General features: G+C 37.1%; 1 protein-coding gene across 3 annotated transcripts; it reads left to right on the forward strand.

The window, feature by feature from the left end:
- The first annotated feature begins 7439 nt into the window (after positions 1–7439).
- On the forward strand, positions 7440–22537 carry WASHC3 (WASH complex subunit 3). Of its 3 annotated transcripts, none has more exons than XM_010713122.3 (7): positions 7440–7596; positions 8584–8682; positions 10890–10955; positions 11496–11624; positions 12475–12585; positions 17453–17517; positions 20817–22537. In XM_010713122.3, exons 1-7 carry the CDS (start codon positions 7546–7548, stop codon positions 20899–20901), a joined length of 606 nt encoding a protein of 201 aa, XP_010711424.2. In that variant the 5' UTR covers positions 7440–7545; the 3' UTR covers positions 20902–22537. The 3 variants fall into 3 exon arrangements, with proteins under 3 accessions (XP_010711424.2, XP_010711430.2, XP_085084314.1); XM_010713128.3 differs by having other exon boundaries at positions 12478–12585; XM_085228188.1 differs by lacking the exon at positions 20817–22537 and adding an exon at positions 20168–20216.
- Positions 22538–22920: the final 383 nt, after the last annotated feature.

Raw genomic sequence — 22920 nt, forward strand, 5'->3', positions numbered from 1 at the left:
ATGTGTTTGCTGATTAAAAAGTTACCACACTGAAGAAGCTGATGGTGTAATCACAATAATTTTAATACCTATAGATAAAAAATCAAATTGAACTCTACAAAAAATGTGTGTGTTTGTTGATTTATTTGGTTTGCCAGCAAACTAAGAGCCATTTACTATCTATTCCAAGATACTCTAATTATTGATTTTTATTAAGCAGTATAAAATGTTTTTTAGAAAAAATGTTCAGTAACTAAATTGATACTGTTATAATTTGTAAGGTCTCCTTAACATTTTAGGGTTTTCATATGTACTCTAAATTGAATTTGTTTGCCATCTTCTAAACAAGGTAGATGTGTTACCGCCATCTTCTTCTGTGTGCTACAAAACAAGCAAAAACCAATGATTAACATACATCAAGAACTTCATTTGTGTAGTTGGTAATACCTCTGTCTCCACACACTGTTATAGAATTGGACAATTCCAAATGATCTGGAAAACCTCTTTTTAATTTTATTTTTTTTTTAATCCTTAGAACAAAACAAAACCTGCAATTCTAACATACTTAACTTCTGCTGATTTTGTTGGAACTTTATTCCAGATCTCAAATTTAAGTAGCTTCTGTAGATAGAAGGATAGAGGAATCCAAAATAGTGAAATCTGAAAGACTGTTCGCTTTTGTAGGCTTTCTCGGAAGGAGGTGGTAATTAAAACAGTATTTATGATCCTTAAACAGAAAGCAAGAAAATTTTAAAATCCAACATTTGGATGCCACAAACAAAGGGCTGATAGAATTGGTGTGAGAGTATCCGACAGATTTAAACATTTTGGTGTTCTGTGGTGTCCAGTCAGAATCAGCTGCATGCAACATTTTGGCCCTTTCTTTTCCAAGTTATTCACTCGACCACATACAATACAACCAAAACAGATTCATTAATAAAAATAAGTATTCAGATAACCTTATAAAGCCATTTGGGGTATCTTAGTTCTTTGTAAGAAAGCACCAAAAGCTTAGAACAAGCAAAGTAGCATTGAGAAGCAAATAAAAGTGGAAATGGATCTGAGAAGCGTGTAACTATTTAGCATGCAACAAGGAAATCTTATAGCAGTGTTCTCAAAGAATTTGACCTGTACTCTTTGGACAGTCTTTGGTCATACAGGATCAGACTGAGTGGTTTGCATTTGTTTATTCCATTTCACTGAGCATCTCATTGCTTGTCTTAATGTTGGAGTTAGCTGGAGCCTGTTGGCTTTGAATTGGGATAGTTCATGAGAGATAAGGTCAGGCAATGGAGCTAGACCTAAGAGCTGCATGTTCCCGAGTAGCATCATCATGCCTTTGGTATTACCTTCTCAAGTCACCTTTGGCCATGTTCCAGCATACAGCGTTTCTCCAGATCCTCTCCCTCTTTATTTTCTGTTTTTCCTTTTATCTGTATCTAGTTATTCTTTTAATTTCTAGTCAAAATACTACACTGCAGTTTACCTGGGTTCTTCAAATGATGCACCAGAATATAGATGGAATTTTTAGAGATACAAGGACTTTCACCATTTTCCCTTGTAGCAAATGGACTTAATGCATCTAATATACTTCCCGCAGTGAGTAGCATTCTGATTCATCCCCTCCTTTGTCACCATCCAGATGATCTTTTCTAGGAAAGTGCAAGTAGCTGATGCTACTATAAGACTTGAATCCCTGGAGTCCATAGAATATAGAGCTCTTTTGTGTTAATTTTGCCAGAGACACAGTTTTCCATTTGGGCTCCACTGACTAACAGCCATAAAAATTTACCCTTTTTGATTTTGGACAGTAGAGAATTAAAAGCAACTGGCTGGAAAAAAAAAAAAAGTAACCAAAAGAAAATCTCCATGCACAAGAAACTAGAAAATGCTGGACTAGAATTTACACAATTTGTTACCATTAGCCTAGTTTTGGAAGACTGTCCAATCTTGACTAGTGCTTGCTTAATTTGCAAAGTAAGCAGAGGATGTTTCGAGATACAACACTTAATCTACCTCTTAGCCCCAACTTTTGACCAGAAAGTGAAAGATAAGGTAAAGTAAAAACAGGAGATGTAGTTGGCTCATAGACAGCTAAAATTTTTGTGGGTCTGAAAGAAAAATTTGGAATTTGGCCATACCACTACTATAGTGAAAGTGAAACAGCTTTTTTTTTTTTTTTTTTTTTTTGTCCTTCAGAGCAAAATTTAACATAGCATCTTGGTATGCCAAATATACATTATACTCAGTACACAGTACATATTAACAAAGGCAGTTTACATTAGATATATACAGGTACACTTTGAGTCAGGTGTTTTGTTTGTTTATTATTTGGAGCTGCTTAAACTGTGAGGAGACAAGACAGAAATTCCTTTATGGTCTAATTATGAAGCCAAGATCCTTGGTTTTCAGTACTCGTGTTTTTAAGGACTATTTAAAACTATTTATCTAGAACTAGAATGATGTTGTCAAGCTCAGGGCTTTTCTTATCATTTCTTTCCTGTGTAAGAGAGCATTTAAAAAAAAAAAAAAAAGCAGTTAGTATTTTTAGCATGCTCCCCAAGTTCTTCCCTGCAGAACAAATAAATTAGTTAAATCTCTGATGTTGCCGTAGCATTGTACCAGGAAAAGTGAAAATCAAAGAGCTGCTTTCAGAGAATTGTAACCTAAGTATCACTTAATTTTCATTTTGTTTTTTAAACTGAACCTACATAACACCTGAAATTTGCATTATTCGGTCTGCCTAACAATCATGGGGTTGGTAATTCTCTGGCCCTTCTCTTGACTTGCTGCATACGAATTCTGACGTACCTAAATTATTATTGAGATAGATATTTTTTTTTTTCTATTGCTTCAGTTGGGGGAAAATCACTGAGGCTATACAAGTTTTGTATGGAAAGTTTTGTCAGAATTCCATTTGTAAGCATGGATTTAGAAGACTCCATGGGAAATAAAATATGTTAATCTACACTTTGACCTTTTCAGCTGTTCATTGAACCACCTTAGTAAAAACAACTATTGCCCCTATGGAGGATCAGGTGACACCATGTCTGGAAATTTTTTTTGGACCAACTTTTTGTATCTGCTTAACTTACCTCTCAATTGTATAGCTATTAGAGTTTGATGCTGATTCTAAGAGAATTTTATGTCCTGGGACCTGTAACAGTATATAAGCATATAAAATGTGTATGAACATTATAAGGTACAGTAGCACTTGCCAGTTTTTTCAGCCTTTGCAGTTCTGTTTTGCAATTGACTAAAGGCTCTGATTTTGGGTAATATAAAAATATATATGTAGCAAATCACTTTCAGTGCTTTGAAGCTTGTGCTGTTCTCCTTACTTTCAAGTGCATGCTAATCATGTGGCAAAATATCTTCATTAATGAGGACAAAGTCTTGATCTGTACACTCAGCTTTCACTTACACTCAAAAGTTATCTTCTGCTAACTTGCACTCCAGCTTGCCGTGCAAGTTATTCTCAGCATCTCTAGGCTTAACATCTTCACAATACTAATGTTCTACTGAAATATATTTTAGTAGCTGTTAATCAGTCTTTAATCTTTCCTTCATGTCTCCGCCTTTAAGCACGTGTATGCATGTACATATACATAAATAGGGTATGAACTGCCAGCAATTATGTACTGTGCAGTATTTATTCCTTAATGTGGTATTCATCATCCAGTATAGGTACTGATACGAAGGACATGTTTGAGTGATATCCATAAAAAGGATATTATCGCTCAATTATATATATGTGGTTGATGCCCCATCTCTGAAGACTTTCAAGGTGAGGCTGGATCAGGCCCTGGGCAGCCTGATGTAGCTGTGGTGTCCCTGTTCATTGCAAGAGAGTTGGACTAGATGGCCTTTAAAGATCCCTTCTAACTCTAAGAATTCTATGATTCTATGATACTTCTTTTTATAAATACTCCCACTGAAGGTTCAAGTATTAATAGTTTTGGTTTAACAGATCAATTAAAACATTTCCAGGAGGTTCTGGGGGAAAAAAAAGAAAAAAAAAGTTAAGAAAAAAAGATCATTTTCCAGTACTCTGTTTTTCACTTTTCATACCCTGCACTTCCTAATTCCAGCTGGGAAAAAAAAGTGCTGTGTTGCAGTTTTTTCTATGCAGCATTTTTTTGCCAAATTAAAAGCAGGAAGTACCAGAAAGTTCACAGAAGATCATATTCTTGTGAGATTTTTTTTGTCCAACTTATCTGAATCTCTTTGTCTGTAAAAATTTAACTAAGCATTTACATTATTAAATTGCTCTAACATTGCTTGGAAAACATTACAGACATTTTATGGTAAATGAGATTAATGCTTCTTGCATATAACTGAGGGATTTTTCGAGGTAATTAAAGTAGAAGCATTCGCTTGGATCATTTAGCAGTTCCTTTCCCCAAAAATAATTCACACAATTCCTCTAAGTAGATTAAACCTATTGAATTTTACAGAGTAACCCCTGCTCTGCCTTTGGGAGATTAAGAAGTTGCCAACTACATGCCCTTACACCACAGCATAATAGGAAATACAGTTTGTTCAACAATTCAAACAGTATGGGTGAGCAGATTTTGTTATGTAATGTTTTACTAAAAGGTAACAAGGCTGTGAGTGTGACAGCAGGTTACTTAAAGAAAGTGATGAAATAAAAAACATGAAATAAAAGAAAAGCTGTTTCCTATGTGAATTAGGGTTTTATGTAAGCTTGGAGTAACAGATCTAGGTGCTGTATCTGCAGCTTTCTAGCTGTCATAGATTCTGAATGCGGAGTTTGTAAAATGCTTGGCAAAATGAAATCATTTGGAAGTAAACTGATTTTTCTTTTTAACATTTTAAAATTAGCAGGGCAGTTTTGGGTTATAATCTTCAGAGTATTAAAGTAAATAGTGTTATTTTGTTTCTTCATCACATGAGAAGCTTCCTACTGACAGCTTCCAACTATGGTACTCTTAACTGCTCTAAATTTAGATAGCTTTTTATTAGATTTAGCAGTATTCAGATGTAGCCAGGAAGAACTTTCATCAAGAATTTCCTCTGCTACATACTAGTTGAATTAAGTGCTATAAACAAGGGCTCCATATCACCCTGATTTTTCTTGCCTTCCCAAAGTACACAATCTTAGAATTGAAATGAAGCTTTACTTAGTGAGTTGGGCTGCATCTTGTTCCACTGGAAGAAATATTACCAGTGTAGCACATATCATCGCTCTAGGACCTTTAGTTGCTTAGCCTAGATTCTCCAAAACTTACCCCTGATAGGAAGTCTAAGAATTCAGTGTTCCCATCTCTTTTCCAAAGGATAGATTCTTTCTGAACTCATTATTCCTTGCTAACATAAGTTTTAAGTCCCATAGGGTTTTCATAGAATTTGACAGTGGATGCAGTTTGCATATAGTGTTCAAGCTGAGGTTTACTTACAAGTGCAAGCGTGCCTAATGCTCTGTCTGGAGCTGTGTTTTTGGGGATTTAAAACTAGTTTCTCATCTGTCATTTGTAGTTAATCAGCCTAGGGATTAGATGCATGATGTATTGGCAATTTCTGACTTTTAATAGAGACAACATGTTCTCTTGTTTCATGACTTGTTCTTTTACAACTTTGGTCTCAAACAGTTGTCTGGCAGATGAGTTCCAGAGAACAGATGGCTTAAACCAGAAAGGACCTGTTAGGATGCAGAAATTAATTATTTAATATCGAACAACATGGAGTCAAATATACTTTCTGTTTAGCTTTCATTTTTAATTCTCTAACTGTAGGTAGCATATTCAAAGTGTTATTAGCATGAATAGCAGATGTGGGTGGCAGTGCCAGGAGATCAGATCCCCTTTTGAAGCTTTTACAGGGAGCATCAGTTAGAGTCAAGCATGATATAGCTTTGCTGCAAAGTAACAATCTCGGTCTTTGTTCACAGTTTGTAATACATGTCAGCTGCAACAGCTGACTGACATACAGGAGTCTGTCAAAAGGCTGCGTACTATCAGGGAGGCAGAAATAGCCAGATTCACATGCAGCCTGTATTGAATCTACAGTATGGGGCCAAGCAGCCCCAAACTCCTCCACTTGCACACCCATTTGGAGAGAAAGACAACAGTGATGAGAAATGGCAAGTAGCCACGAGAAGGACTAAGAAGAAGAAGCCTGCCCCAAAGCCTGATGTGCCTCTGTGAAACTGCTTCAAGTTTCTGCAGACAGAGAAGGAAAGAGAAACACTAACAGGTACGTTGTCTGAAGTGAATAAGGCGGCCAGACCTGTTGCAGAACAACTAAGAAAAATTGACAGGTGATTGTGGTGGGTGATTCTTTTCTGAGGTTTACAGAGGCATCCATTTGTCATTCTGACCTGCTACCTCAAGAGGTCTGCTGCTCGCCAGGGGCCCACATCAGGTACATGACACAGAGGCTGCCGGACCTTGTACATCCCACGGACTACAGCCTGCTGCTGCTGTTTCACATGGGCCCCAGTAACACAGCTGTTAGCAACCTGAAGAATATCAAGAGAGTCTACAAAGAGCTGGGAGCATAGATAATCTCATCAATTCTCCGGGTTAGGGAAGTGGGGAGGGAAAGGGTTGATAGAATTAAGAAAGTCAATAAATAGTTAAGGGTGCAGTGTCATGAACAGGATTTTGGCTGCTTATGTGATGGAACTAGTTTTGAGAAATCTGGTCTTCTAGGGGAGGATGGGGTTCATCTCTCAGAGAAGGGGAAGACCATCTTTGGCAGCAAGCTTTCCAATTTAATCTTTAAACTAGGACTTAAACTAGGGTTGCAGGTGTAGGTGATCCTCAAAGCGTCCCACTTAGAGGCTGATGATTGTAATGGATGCTCTGGGCCTGGAGTTGGATCACAGGAGAGAAAGACAGCACTTAAGGTGCAGGATAAGAGAACTCCAACTGGTAAATCAGCCTCAATGGGAGCCCAACTCAAATGCCTGTACACTAATGCACGGAGCACGGGGAGCAAGGAGCAGCTTCATGTTACATAGTCTTCATGGAGGACTTCAGTGGCTTTAAACTGGAAGAGGGCAGGTTTAGAGTAGATAACAGGAATAAATTCTTTACTGTGAGGGTGGTGAGACTGGAACAGGTTTCTCAGAGATGTTGTGGATGCCCCCAGCCTTGAGGCATTCAAGGCCAGCCTGCGTGGGGCTTTGAGCAGCCTGCTCTAGAGGGAGGTGTCCCTGTCTATAGCTGGGGGGTTGGACCTACATCATCTTCAAGGTCTCTTCCAACCCAAGCCATTCTATAATTCTCTTATTTCATTCTGTGATCTTAGTGGTCTTTTCCGTCCTTAATGATTCTCTGGTTAAGCCGAAAAGGGAGAAGCGTAACCTTAACCCTTCAGCAGCGCCTGGCCGCGGTGCTGCGGAGCAGCGGGAAGGGACGCGCCTACAGTCCGTTCCCCCTTCTGAACTACACTTCCCATGGTGCACCGTGCGGGCAGCGCACATGTGCAGACCGGTCAGCCCAGTCCTGGAGGGCGGGCAGGGGGGTTTCGTTTCCGGGCTGAGGACGCCTGAGAACGCGGGGGGTTTCCGGGGTGCGGGCAGTCTATCGGCCCGCGGGTATGGATGAGGACGGGTTGCCCATCGTGGGCTCCGGCATCGACCTCACTAAGGTACGGCCGCTCCTCGCCTCGCCTGGCGCCTCATCCCTCGGCCCCAGCGGAGCTGCTTCACGTGCAGCGCTTTTGGTTGTCAAAGCTTCTCTCTAGCAAACATAATATTCAGCCTTTTCGTTTGAAAAGCATGCGCGGGTCAGATCTGACGTGGAGGATTTGTTTTCCTTCTGCGTCAGAAGGAACAGCTCTGCTTTGCCCTCTGTGTTTTATTTCTTAAAGCTAACTTTGAGGAGAGTTCGCTACTCCATCTAAAAGCTTCTGAAATAAGATAACATTCCTTCATTTGGATATTATTCTTTTTTTCTGTGCATCCTGCCACTTTTCAAGTGCGTTCGTAGTATGTTGGTGGTGGAAAAGGATTTTTACGTAGGTTGCTTTGAAAGTAGTGCCTCCTATTTATTTCCATGGAAACTACAACAAAGAGCAGAATAATGCTGTTTGGTAAATTCTCGGCTACAAAGTACGATTTTTCAACAGTTACCACCATTAGCTATGTTTTTTCACCAGCAGGAGCAACAGCCTGCATGCTGTGCTCATAGCAGTCTACACCAGCAGAGGCGACCCACCCTTGCTGTCAACGCTGCTGAAACACACCACCACAGCCTCACTGTGCTCACATCCACTGTTTGGTCTCCAGAAACATTCAGCAAGCCTCCACGAATATCAACAGGTGCCACTTTTCCCTCGTGGAAACAACATCGCACAAAACGTAACAGAATATCAGTGGGAAGGTTCAGCCTCTGCTGCCGTACCACCAACATCCGCCTCTGATGTCATGGGCCAGCATCATAACATAGGAGGCATTCTGGAGCAATCCTCATATATGTTACGTAAATTTAGATTTTACGCATCCATAGCAAACACACCTAAGGCTGATCTCTAAATATTTTTCCTGAATTTTTGCATTTTATACTATGTATTTCAGTCCAAACGTGAGGATTAACACCTACAAATTGTCTCATTTTCTTGTATTGTTTACTGCAGGTTCCTGCTATTCAGCAGAAAAGAACTGTAGCGTTTCTAAACCAATTTGTTGTTCACACAGTGCAGTTTCTGAACCGCTTTTCTACTGTTTGTGAAGAGGTATGTTTGCTATTTTCCATCCCTCACTTTATTCCATGAGAAAGATTCCTAGAAATGAGAACCATTCGCATCACTATTTTTGCTGCATTTGTATCAGTAGCTTTAGAATTTAGTCTGCTCATCAGTCTTTCTGCTCATCTTGAATGCATTACTAAGACAGATATTTTTTTACTCCAATATATCCGCTGCTGATTATGCCTCGCTTAACCTTATTTTGTTGAACTTTCATATTTGGCATAGCTTTTGAACTTTGATTCTCTTTCTTAGAGCTTCCTACTGTGAATATAGTCTTGTTTTGGAAAGAGGCTGCTCTGTTAGTGTTGACACCATTTTGACAGTCCCTATTCCCCTCATCTGTGTCAGAGGGCACTGCATCAAAACTTGCTTTCAGATTTCTCTGCCTTTACTTTAAAAGGATGGTATACAAATCTCTGGAGACGAACAATTTTTGATGTGAAAAAGGGATGTTTTTGGCAAGTGATTACTCTAGAACATGAAGCAATTGATTTGTGAAGGAAAAAAAAGTTCTTAAAAATCAGTAGTAAGTTTTTGTCTTGAATTTAATGTCATTGGAAGTTTACTAAGACTAAAATTCTCCACAGGACAGGAAAAAAATGCTTCTTCCCTTATAGAAAATGATGTTTTCTGATGTGGCTCTAAGCTTTACCTTTCTGTCATTAGTGTTTTTTTTTTTTGTAGCTGTGCACTAGGTTATTCAACAAAAGCCACTGTACAGCCTTAGCTAACAGCAATTGTCAGATCCAGACTAAGCAATGTAACCTAGAAATTCTTGTATTAGTAAAGGTTAGAGCCAGACTCTTGGCAAGTATAAATTTTGACTACTATATTAACATATAGGTTTCAAAATTGGAAAAAAAAAATCAAAAATTCTGGATTTTCTTGACTCAGTATATGGGATACTGTCACTGCCCAGTGATGCTGTCAGTTGTCCGGAACTGGATTTTCATGTGATCTCAATATTACTTATTATATAAGGCACTACAGAAATCAAGGTGTATATACATAAAGCCATTTTGAGCATGGAGCAACACTATGAAGTCTAGTTAATAAAGCAGTTATTAGTTAACCTAAATGTGTTGTTGCTGAACACACTTAGTAGTTACTCTACAAACTTTAAAAGATTTTGCATTTATGAAGTATAGAAGTGTTTTTTAATGTAAATGGTCCCAGTGTAAATCAGCAGAAGTCAGGAAATTCAGAATTCAGGCTGCCAGCAGCCTATCTCTAAATTCTTGTCAAGCTGATATGTCTTTAGAACTGTCTTTTTTGCATCTTTCCTCCCCTTTTGTCCACTGCTTGCAGAGCGTATAGTTCCTTTCAAGGGAGCCGACTTCTCTTTGTGAACAAAGAGCCATCTGTAAACAAGTCAGTGTACTATCCAGAAAGACTAACTTTTGTCACTCTCTTTTTACTTTTTCAGCATATTGGCAGAACTGCCATTTTCTTAGGGTGTTAAAGCTCTGCTTAAGAGCCAGGCAAAATCTTGCCCATGTGCCAGAGAGCTGTCAGATTGGTACATATCTGCCAGCCTGCGTGCTAAGCCAACTTCACTTGGACAGGTCTGGTGAAGTATGGTAACGATTAGTTAACAGAGTGACTGTGCTTATAGAGTAATTTAGAAAAACTTAAGTTGTTTGTAAGAAAAATATATCAAAATTTTATTGAGGTATACTTGGAAAATATAAACCTTCTGGTTAGTTTCAGATTCGCTATGACTATCTAAGACTTTCATTCACCTGCTATGGTCTTTATCAAATATTTCAGTTTGTACGTGCTCAGTTATATATGCACACATCACATCTTTTCTCCCTTCACATTTGGAAAAAGCTTTGAAGAAAGTTATTTTGGTCAACTGTGAGAGTACAGCGTGTCTGCCATTAGTCTGTCATTTGGTTGCCCAAAGTAATACCCTATTTACTTTGGCTGCCATTTGTACATAATCTGTCTTCATTTCTATCTGTCAAATAATGTGTAGTAAAATTAGTTACAATTTGAACCACTCTAGCTACTGTACTAAAAAGGAGTGATGGCATTGCTTCATTTATTTCATGTACATTCATCTCATTTATACTCTACTGTCTTTTGCAGGTTGAAACCAAAAGAGATTTTATTTAAGATGTTAACGCTTTTATGTGTACTAGTGGGCCAGAAGAGTGTTTTCATATCTTAATTGTTTTCTATTCTAGAAATTGTCAGCACTTTCTCTCCGTATCCAGCAAATTGAAACAACACTCAATATATTGGATGCAAAGGTTTGTATGTATACAGACTGTAACTTTGAGCAGTGACAGATGTGTCTGATGTATGTTCTTTAGATAAGGTGACGTAAGGATATAACCAGTAGTCATGAATTATCATTTAATTAGCTGCAAGAAAAAAAATAGCCAAAATTTTAAACAATTCTTTTATTAATGACAGAAGGAATTTCTGTTGGCAGTAGCAAAATGCCAGGAAGGTGTTGAAACCTTTGTTGCCCTGCAGCTCAGTGTAACCAGTAAAGGCTTCAAATGAGCATTTTGGGATTTGGGATTTTCTTATAGAAGCCACCTGAACAGGGAAGTCCCTTTTTTTTTTTTTTTTTTGGGGGGGGAGAGGGAGGGAGGGGGGAAGCTGGAGGGTGAAGAAGTGTGGGAAGAGAGGCAATTGGAACACCAAAACTAGTGATAAAATATTGCAGTTTCGTTAATGTGAAACTCACCTGTGAAATAGCAAGTGACGTACCGCAGACTTTCTTCTATGTATAGACTTAGAATATGCTCACTGCTTATTTTGATTATGTTTTGTCCGATCAGTTATCCTCTATTCCTGGCTTAGAGGATGTCAAATTTGAAGTGTCCAGTGCAAATCTGAATAATGTTACAAGTAGTCCCATGGCACCAGGTACTACGGATCAACAGGCAGCTGTGTCACCTCAGTCTGGAGTAAGTAATAAAGATAAATAGTGTATTGAAGGAACATACTTCTCTATATCAAATTTCTAATCTCAATTAAAGCAAATGGAAGAAGTAAGTTTACTTAAAGAGGGCAGTCACACCAGCTGTAAAGATCTAAAGTTACATTTTTCATCAATGAAACTAAACAAGTGACTTCTAAAGCAAGGCCGTACCCTTTCATAAATATGTGGATTAAATAACTAGAACTAACTCAAATCAAATAGTAAATGATTTCATCCTCTTTGGTCAGTCACACTAAAATATAAACATGAATTACATAAGAGATTGGAAAGGTCATGAATAAAAGGAGCAGGTCAACTCACATAATTCCAGTTCTTTTCTCGTGTTTTAGAATGTGAGCTTCTAGGTCAACTTGAAGTTTCTAGCATACTTTTTTAATAGAGTTTATTACAGTGAGGACAAAATGCATTGGACCACTTGGGAGAGAGCTATAGTATAAACATAATAAATATGACCTTAACAAAATCTTTCATATAAAGAATGCGTTTAAATTAGTTCTGTTTTATTTATTAAATACAGTTGATGGCTGCTTTAGGCTGCATGGATGTCTTGTGGTATTGACTGTTGAATTTTTTTTCCATGTGTTGTACAATAAATTGTTGCTTAAAGTATTTGGGGGTTGGATTCGATGATCTCTTAAGATCCCTTCTAATCCATGCAATTCTATAATTCTGTAGTATAAATCAGAATAATCATGATGTAAGAAGAGTTGTACTTTACTCTTCGGGTTCAAACTTCATGGATTGAATTGAATTGTCAGTGCTTCTGGTCTGTGTACCTAACCTAACCACTGAAGTCTTATCTTCTTTATGTACAGCAGAACAATAAACATGAAGAAGCACTACAGAAAACGGAGATAGTAACAGAAAATATGACAACTGTGGCCAAAGACCCAAGATATGCTAGATATCTCAAAATGGTACAAGTGGTAAGTCAGTTGTCATACCATTCTTTGGGTAGCCGGTTATTTTTAGGTGAAACTTCACACACAGCTGTAAGTGAACGTGGAAGGCATACATTGTGTCAATAATCTTTAAGCTAGAGTAACGTTAACATGTAAGGATTGCTCTGAAAGTAATGCCTCCTATTTTATAGTGTTGTCCCACAGTGTCACAAGCAGATGTTAGTGGTATGGCAGTAGAGTTTGAACCTTCCCATCAATATTCTGTTACACTGTGTTGTGCAACAGATGGCAGCAGAGGGACAGTCTGACAAGATGGTGTCTGATACAAGAGTGTGTATGAAGCAAAGATGTGTAGCTGAATTCCTCTGTGTGGAAAAATGGTACCCATTTACATTTATCAACACTAGCTGAATGTTTATGGAGACCAAACAGTGGATGTGAGCACAGTGAGGCAGTGAGTGGTGCATTTCAACAGAGGTAACAGTGACGTGAAGGACAAGTCATGTTCTGGACAGCCGTGTAATTTTTATGAGCACAGCATGTAGACTCTTGTTCATTTCTGGAAAAAAAAAAAAAAAAGAAAAAGAAAAATGCACAGCTAATGGTGTTGAAAAATAATGTTTTGTAGCTGAGAATTTGGTCAATAAAATTAGTGTTATTATGTTCTTTGTACTTATTGATTTCATGGAAATAAATAGGAGGCATTACTTTTGGATCCAAATGCATACTTGTAGCATGTCTTCTCTAAGAAATGGTTTGATGTAATGTATTCCTGCAGACAGCCTCAGGCGAGTTCTTTCTACAGAATTCTGCCAATTTAGTTGTGAGGTGAAGGTACGAAGATGTGTAAAAGCAGAGTGATATTAGTTGAAGTTATAGAAGATTCCACTGGAAGTGTAGTTGCTCGGGCAGAATTGGTGTCATTCCGTGCACACAGAGATGCTTGCTGCAGGGTACAAAACAAAGCTTTGCCAGTATTCTCTAGAGCAGGAGAGTTTATTATTCCCATAGGGCTCAAAATAGAGATAGAAGAATTGTTTAACTAATTACTTTCACTTCAGTTCCCTGCTATTGATGATGCACGTTTAATTTCCCTCTTCATCTGTCTTCTTTCTGTAGATAAACAGAAAATGAGTATAATCTCAATATTTACATTCATGAAAATGAAGGAGAGAAAACATTGGTAGGAGATTCTTTGTGACCTTTTTTTTTTTTTTAAGAGCTCTTTTTTTCACATCCACAAAACTAAAAACAGCATTGGAAACAAAGAAAAAAGATCTGTCTTTATTTTCCAGCAATCATTGGAAATTTTCCTCTCAAATATATATGATAATCCTGGAAAACATTACTAACTCACAGTATAGTAAAATGTTGCTTATGTGAAAAGTAACTGCATGTTTTTTTTCCCTCTTCAGAGCAATTATTACAATTGGTGAGCTTAGTGCTTTGGATGATGTTCCAGAGCTTAGTTTTCATTTGAATCCCAAATTGGCTTATTAAAATCATATGGAAAGCCAAGCGGTGGGATAGTGGCAAAGGGCGGAATACTTTGTTAGTGTATTGATTTGATGCCAGATTTCAAAGTGGATGTGAAAGTGCTGGATGGTCTAATTACTTTGACTTTTTTTTTTTTTTTTGGTGACTGCTGGAGGAGTAAGATCTCACTTTCCACATTTATCCTTCGTACTGGCAGTTTCTGATGACTCTTCTGCCAGTTGTAAACAGTGTGGTAGGAAAGTCAAGCTAACATACTACATATTAATGTGTGTTTTTCTATTTGCCAACCTAGTCTTCTCACCGAGTCAAGTAGTTCAGTTAGTGTCATTTATTTGCTGAAATTAAGTTTCTAGGTGAAGATTTATTTGAACTGATCACTTATTTATGGCCCACAATATATCTAGTATTGGAGAATTAGTGCTGGAAGTGATATTTCTTTTACGCTGAGGATAACTGTTCTGAGGAACTGTAACAAACTCATTTTGATGGAGTGCCGTTGCACAAAAGTTCTTTTTTTTTTTTTCTTAAATATGCAGCAGTAGTATTCAAGCAAACATTACAAAAAGAGTATCATGTTTGCTACAGTAAATGTTCAGAATTCTTGTATTGACAGAGTAAGTGGAGTACTGCAGGGCTTCAGATACATGGTATGTTTAAAGTAAATGTACTTCTGGGGATTCTAAACACCAGATGTGACTGTGTAGAGGCCAAGATACTGATTGGGCTAACACAGATTGATTCTTGCTTTAAATAACTCAAATAAAAGTGAAATTTGATTGCTACACTAATCCTAAGTAGTTGCCAGCAGTAATGATATTTAACCTCTTTCTGAACTGAGGAGGACCAAAACCTCTTTTACAATGAGATTGCCACTTGCAGTGTAGGTTCTCCAGGATCTGCACACTTCTTAAGCCACCGGACCAGCCTGAATGTAGGCTGGGGTACAGTGTGTTGAATTTAGACTATGTCAAACTTTAGTTGGACAGAGACAGGGATAAGAGTTCAGTGTTGGCTCGTGTTAAAAAAGTACACATGCCGTTTAAGTTGACCTGTATGCTCAGTGTAATTACAGTTTATAGTTAATGTTTAGATTTAAAATAATTGTTTTATTTTAGTACGCAGCACTATTAGACTCTGATTTTCCAGTTTAAACTTAAGAAAATATGAAGGATAAAGTATTTGTAGTACCTTAATTGTATTATAAACAGTTATAGATATAAACTTATTTGTTCTCCCTTGATGGAAAAGGTGTACAGCACTCAGGGGAATTTTGATTAAACTTACGATAAATTTGGTAAATCTGATTCATGAAGGTACTAAAATCTTTTTTCCAGTCTTCAGATGTATTGTCTTTCAGATTAAATTTAATTTTTATTTGGACTGGGACTACAAATGTTAAAATAACTTAATAGGGCAGAATTTACCAATAGGGAAAAATGTTATTTGAGGAACATAAAGTTTCTGTTTATAAGCAGAAGATACCTAAAAGGTGTTTAAGAAGTTAAGATGGCTGTGACTTCTCACAAGAACAGTCTTAAAAGTAATGAGTTAGCTTGTGCTAGTATATGAATGATCACAATGTTTCTGATGCTACAACAATGAGAAAGCTAGTTAGTACTGCATGAATTCCTCTATTTTATAATTGGTGCAAAGTCTATTTCTGTTAACAACTGTTGAAGAGAATTCTACGAAGTCTCTGAGTTACGAGTCTGCAAGTATTGAAGAGTCTTCTCCAGTAGCTGTGACCTTAAATGTCTTCCACTAGCTACAAAGCAAACTTGTTAGTTTATGAATCTAGTGGTTGGCATACTGATTTAAAAAAAAAAAAATCTTTATCAGATAATAGATTTTGTGTTTTAAAATGATTCCTGCATATGTTGATGCGTACAGTTTTGGAATAAAACACTTCTCCAAGTGAGAACATAATGATATAACAGTCTCTGCTCCACTGTTATTAGTTCATATACTAAGCTCCCTTTCATTGTGAGCAAAGAAGAGTATCTTGTTTTCAGTTGGCTTGAACTGATGCATAAACAATTCAATGCTGATGAAGGACCCTATGAGTGTCCGATCTTGGGGGAAAAAAGCATTTACTAATACAGTATTGTGTGTGGTGTCCAAATCCCTAGTGTCTAAGAATAAGTGAATGCATTAAGCAGTCATAAAATACTCAACTGTTTCCCCTTTGTGATGTGCATGAAATGTTATTTACTGAGAAATTCTGTTTCATAATCTAATACCTCACAACTGTTTGAGTCAGATTTTTGTTTAGTCCTAGTAGACTGCTAACTATATGCAACTGGCTTAGCTCTCACTTTGCCAGGTTAGCTACTGCAGTTGTCACTAGTACCGTGTGCTTCTCTAGAACATTAGTCATCATTGTTCACTATTTTATCACTATTTTACTTACTTTAGACAAAAGTTGTTTGCCCTGTTCCAAAAGAATCCTGCAGTACTCTTCATTTAGTTCTCTAGGCTCCTCCTGCCTTTCCTAGAGCACTAGTATCTTCGTCCCTTGGGATCAGAGATTCAATTCTCTTCCCCACCACCCCCCCTGCATTGGCATGCTGTGGTTCAGATGGTGTTTCTGATCATTTGCAACAGGAGATGGCAAAGGAACATATTTTCTTTGAGCAACTCTAGTGGAAGCATAGGAACAGTTTGTTGGAATGCATCTTGTAAGACTGCATGGGTCATAGTGTGTCTCAGCATGTGATCTAAGATGAGGGGTTGAATAAAACAAAGTGTAGAAGCTGTGGAAGGACTTAAAGTAAAAAGAATTTTTTCTTAGCTGGCTGAAATCTGTCTGCACATCATCGAAGATTCAACCCTGCTTCGCAAGCACTTGTATTCAAAGGATTCACTTTTAAATTGTCATTCTGTTCTCAAGTCCAGTTTGCCTTTTTCCTGCATGCTTTACAAAGACTTTTCCAGTTTTTAGCAGTACTATGAGTTACCTTTCCAGAGCAATAGGAGATGCATTTCGCACTGAAGCTGTACCTTAAGTGTTTTGAGTTCTCTTGTCTTTCCAGCACAGCTGCTCTCTGGTGTCTTTGTGCTACTTTGTGCTTTCTTCATATTCTCATCCAGAGATATAACTTCATCATACTGGGTTTATCTGTGTGAATTGCAAATAAATCTGTCCGTTGCTGATTCCTTTCCCTCAAGTTTTTTGAGATATTTTGCCATAAAGATAAGAAGGATTAAAAAGGGCTTTGATCTCAGACATTACTTGCTTCTAGGTTCATACTGATGGCAAGTGAGATTATCAATCCATGTTCTTGTTCATTGTGTGATTGTGCATATTTTTTTTCTGAAAATGAGTTCAAAAGAACCTGTGGAGTTCACTAATTTGTGTCCAGTAGTTTTATATTATACTTCTCCTCCTACACAGGGTGTTCCTGTTATGGCCATACGAAACAAAATGATTTCTGAGGGGCTAAATCCAGATCTTCTTGAGTAAGTAATGTTTCCTTTTCAAATTGTAACTTTCAGTAGGGCTGGAATGCAATCATTTGTTGAGAAAAGATGGTCTGAGAAGGGCATCATAGGATGAAGGATGCGATCTCAAGTATGAGATGCCTTTTCAATGTTGTCTAGTCCGAGGCATAGCCCAAGAAACGCCGAGCTTGGAATGTAGGTGGACCCTGCATTGCACCCTCCCAAACAGAAAGTTGCAGAACATTACCTACCAAACTTGAGAGGAAGTGGAATCACTTCTTCCAAGCCAAGCACAGGTTCAATTAAAAGGATATAGCAGTGACAAGGTGACATCTGTCAATGTGCATCTAGCAAAAGGGAATCAAATAATATGTCAGTTGCCATTTTGACTGTACTGTTTTCAATATGAGATATGTCCCAGAGATTTTCTTCCAACACTTCGGTAGCCAGATGTCATCGTTGTAGAGTAATAAAAACAAGCTCTATTTTATTTTGCTTTATGTATGAGAAATAACAGGCTTATTATCAGATTCTCTCAGTAGAGTGTTCTAATACAGTGTATATGCTCAGCATAGATGGAGCGTGCTGAAGTCAACATTTCAATGTTGTAACTGGATTGAGCCTAACTAACATAAGGACTACTAAGAACAGATAATCGTTTTCAGTACTGATTTATCTAAAGCACGGATTTTAGAATCTTACATTTTGAGACGTAGTTTAGTTTTATTGCACTGTTTCACAAAATGTATTAAACTGAGAATGATGAAATAATAAACAGTAAGTTTCGTTCTTACGCTGTAGCCGCCAAACCATTTGAAATATTTGCATCCTCTGCAGAAACTCTGATGTATGATGATATAAAGTCCTCTTTTCCTTCTGGTGAAGCCTTTCTTACAGTATGTTTACTAAAATGAAAATACTGGGAAACTGAGTTACTGTCATATGTTGAGTCATTTTATCTCCCAGCTGCTTCCTGGTATCTGAATAAGCCTGAAGTAGTTATTCCTCATTTGATATTTTTACTGATCAAACAAGAAATAAGAATGCAAGTAAGAATCTATACAGGTCTGAGAAAGGATTATCAAACGTGTGTTTACTATATGTTTGTTAAATCTGTTCTGTTTCTTACTCTGTATTCCTGGTACATACTTTTGTGTAAATGCTATTTGCTCATACTTTGATGGATTTTTAATTGCAAATTAAAAAAAAAAAAAAAGAAAAATAATCAGCTGTGTTTTTAAGTATCTGCTTTTGGATTTCCTGATTTGAGTTAAGATGGAGTTAAGACAGAAATGTTATTACTGTTACTTGAGGCTCACAGAATATGACTGGGGTTTGGTCTCAGTCCATCTTCAAGTATTCTTTGAAACACTGAAGTTAAGGCAGATTGTCTTTAAGTTGTTACCAATTTGAGAATTTTACTGCCTATCTGCCTAGTTAAAGAAAGCTAATTATTTTTGGCAAGATATCTAATGCTTCCTCTGTGTGTGTGTGTGTGTGTGTGTGTGTGTGTGTGTGTGTGTGTGTAAATTAGCAGTATTACTGAGGTGTTTTTTTTTTTTTTCAAGCATATCTTAAGAAACCATGGCAAACTTTCTTTTTTTTTTTTTTAAATCTTCTTGCTTTCTTCTGTATCATACAGACTTTATATATATATATATATATCTTGCCATTCGTGCAACATTTCGTGGGCCTTCAGGTGGCTCAGTCCCAGTGAAATTTAGGAACATTTACATTTTGCTGTATGCTGAGTCACTTGCTACAGACTGTCCCAGCTGCCTGTTGGTGACTGTGTGTTTTTTCTGTGGCCTCAGGGAGGCTGACTAATAATGAGATGTTTATGGTCTCTTCTTTTGGCTGTTTTACCTCTACTTCTGTTATCACTCCCTTCTCAGACTTTCTACAAGCTTTTTTTGAAAACTGCCTATTTTGTTAAGCTAGTTTATCTAATTTTCAACTTCTGTTTCTTATCCTTTTTCTCTTGCCTGTCTACAATTCCAGGAGATTTTGTCCTGCTCTCCTGAAGTAAAGGAATTCATTGCCATTTTCTCCTTACTGAAGGAGAGTTTTTGCACTGCTCTCTCCAGATCACATGTCTTTGCACAGCTCTTCTGTTTTGTCATTACCGTGGCAACAAGGAATAATATTGTGAAGTGGTATTTGCATGAGAAAGAAAACCCTTTCTTAATTTATTTTGGAGGTGTGCTGGGGGGTGGGAGAAGACTCTTACGGTTCTTTAATGCACTTCTTACTTTTGTCCCAGATGCTTATAAACACTTTAAGTGTACCTTAGGGATTTCCAACAGAGACATCAAAATAAACAATTGAAGTTGGGTAAGAAATACTCTGGCATGACACAGAGTGATAACCCAAAGACAACAACAGGAAAAAAGAGTGCAATTATTACCTTACTTTAAATTTTATGTTTTATCAAAAAGAGCATTTAACGATAAGAAGCTATTTTCTGTAAAGATGATTCTTTCCCTTTTGCCAAGTATAGCTGCATGTATACTTTGTACCCTGGTTTCAGAACTTAGCAGGGGCAATCTTGCTTTTATTGTCAAACTCATTACATAGAAGAGAGTCTCAAAGGAGAAGCAGCATCTGTGAGTCAGTAGTGCTGGTTGTTCTGTAGATGACTTGCTTCTCTGTCCTCCATTCCCACTAGATTTCTCCAAGCAAATGTTTTGACACGATGTTGAGGTCCATCTTAAATATTCTTCTCAAAACTAAATACTAGAAGTCTGATCATTTATAGTCAATAAAAATCCCATGGCTGCTCTTGCATGTCAAATTTAACCCAGTGTTCTAGCCAAATTCCGCTCTGAGTAATTCTTCTTTGCTTCTCTAAATTATCCCTGCAGTTTTAGTTGGATACAATATTGTTCATTTCCTGTCTTATTTTTTTTTCATGTACTATTTACACTGCTTAATGGTGTACAGCATGTTCCTTTCAGCCCTATAACCTCTGATTAAAAAAAAAAAAAAAAAAAGAATTAATCAGTATTGCCTGCTTTCAACTCTCTTCAAGTGTTTGCTGCTTCTTAGTGAACTATCGTAATTTCCAATAGTCTTGAAGGTGTGCATTCGAACTGATGTCCACAGAATTTTGATGTCCAGTGAGTTACAGTTTCTAGTATTAATCTTTCAGTTTTAGGTGAAACAACACCAATAAGGTGTGCATTTGTAAAGCTAACAATTAATGTGTTAAGTGCTGTGGATATAAATTGCATGTAAATATAGTAAAAGGCATGGCCTACTGAGTTACTCAACCACCTTCTAGGATTTACAACATGAATACTTTTTCTTGCCTGCAGGACTCCAGATGCCCCTGTGCCTGCCTGGGGAGATGATGGGAATGCAGAAGACAGTTCTGATAGTGAATCTTCCTTTAGTGACTAAAAAGACTGATTTCAGCCTTTGGAAACCTCCATTAAGTGCTAATGTGTTTGGAACTTTTGCAAATAATGATTTTGTGTGCATCACATGGGTGACATGATTTATCTGACAGCTTTTCTTAGCACTGAGATCTTCTGCGTTCTCTCCCAAGAAGTCTGGGCAGGCAGTGTGTTTGACCTGAGCCTTTCCATTATGAAAATTGATTGCAATATCCTTGTGATGTTTATCCTTCTTTACTTAAGATTCTTTCTGGTTCTTCTGGAGTTACCTAAAAAAAACTCAAAAAATTTTGTTCCTTTAAACCTCCAGGTCTGTTCACTCCTGGGTTTCTGTGTGAGACTTCTAACCTAAGTTGCCTTCTGTTCCACAGCATTTAGCTAAAGTAACTTATCAAAATTTATTTGTAAACTTATAAACTGCCTTTTCTTTTTTTCTCTCAAATATGCTATATTTTTGAAGTGGTATAAAAAGAATTACACTGAAGCCACCTATCTTGCAGTGTTTGCATATCAGTGATATTCTGTTTTGAAAGAGCCTAGACTACACATTTAAAATACCTATTTTTAAAGTATATACTGCTATTTGATTGCATGCTAGAAGTTATACAAAGCTGTTAAATAAACTCCTGCTCTTCAGTGTAATTATTTAACAAATTCAGGTTATAGTGGTGAAGGAAACTACAGAAACTGCAAGGTGTTTTTTAAAGTACACTGAGAGAAGCAGGTGACTGGGACATTGTTAACAGAATACCAGATTCTCACTTTTTACTCTCGCATGGGTCAATTAAAACCATTTTATGAGCGCTTTTGGCTCATTTGAAAGGAGTTATTGCTGTGCAGTTCACATAGGATAAAAAATCACCTCCACGTTAGTGCCCTGACTGATATTTTCAGCTAAGTTGTCAAAATTCAGTTTATGTAATGGTGAAACTACCTTGCTACCTTTTGAGGATGCATTGGGTAACAGTATGAAAAAATCAACTTGGAGCCACGCTGGCCCTGAAGACTTCCCTCCAAAGTAGTTAATCTGCGTGAGTCAAAAATGACATTTCATTGAAGAATCTTCTTTAATATAATTTGTTCCACATTAAATTCTTCAAAATCTATTTGAATTCCCCAGACTATTGTGATTATACCAGAATAGTGTGGCCAGGCAATCAATCACTTTTTGGTATTTCACATTCTTCCCAAGACCAAGAAAATACTAAAACTGAATTTCTGAGTATGTAAATTTGTTAGCTTTTATGGCTGAGTCACTATCTCCTGTCTTAGTTATTTATGTCACTTCAATAGGCTAGCTGATCTTTTTTTCCTGTAACTTAAGCATGGCTCCCATTTGAGTCAAGCTCTTCATAACATGTAAATCAGAATATAATTTGAATCCCTTGGAGGAAGGCATATAGGCGCTAGAAAGTGTCTGGAGGTGACACTTCAATGATGAGTTAATTGTTATTGAACACAAACAAAAATATTCAATAGCTAACACTTGTCAAAACTTGAGAAATATTAACATATTAGCAATAAATATTTCAGAAGTAAATGTTATAATGTTATTTCGGAAACATTAAAACTTTTTGAAATCTATATTTGAAAGCTTATTTAAGTGATCTGTATAATAAAAGCGATGTTTTGTAAACCGATGTTGCAGTGCCATTTTACTCCTTTGTGTTTTCAACAAAATTGGGAAAATTCTTTTGAAGTCTCTTTAGTTTATGTTTCTTTATAATCAGCTATACTGAAGTTGTGACAATCTGCTAGCTGAAGGAGGGAGTTTTCAGAGTAGCAGTATGGAGTATTACCTAAGCTATATTACCTGACTTAACATTTTGTTTATCATTTTGAAGAAGCTTTTTCTGTGAAGTAATTTCAGTCTGAAGAAAATAAAATAGGTTGTCTTTTAAAGCTCTGTAAAAGATACCTTTTAAGTGTAGTATAAGATGCCCCTAACCTACAGTCCATTTTTATGTGAGAGGGAATTAATCAGTTGTTACCTATGCATATATTTGTCACTAAACAGTAATTT

Source organism: Meleagris gallopavo, chromosome 1 (genome assembly GCF_905368555.1).
Source record: "Meleagris gallopavo chromosome 1, MGAL_WU_HG_1.1, whole genome shotgun sequence".
NCBI lineage: Eukaryota > Metazoa > Chordata > Aves > Galliformes > Phasianidae > Meleagris > Meleagris gallopavo.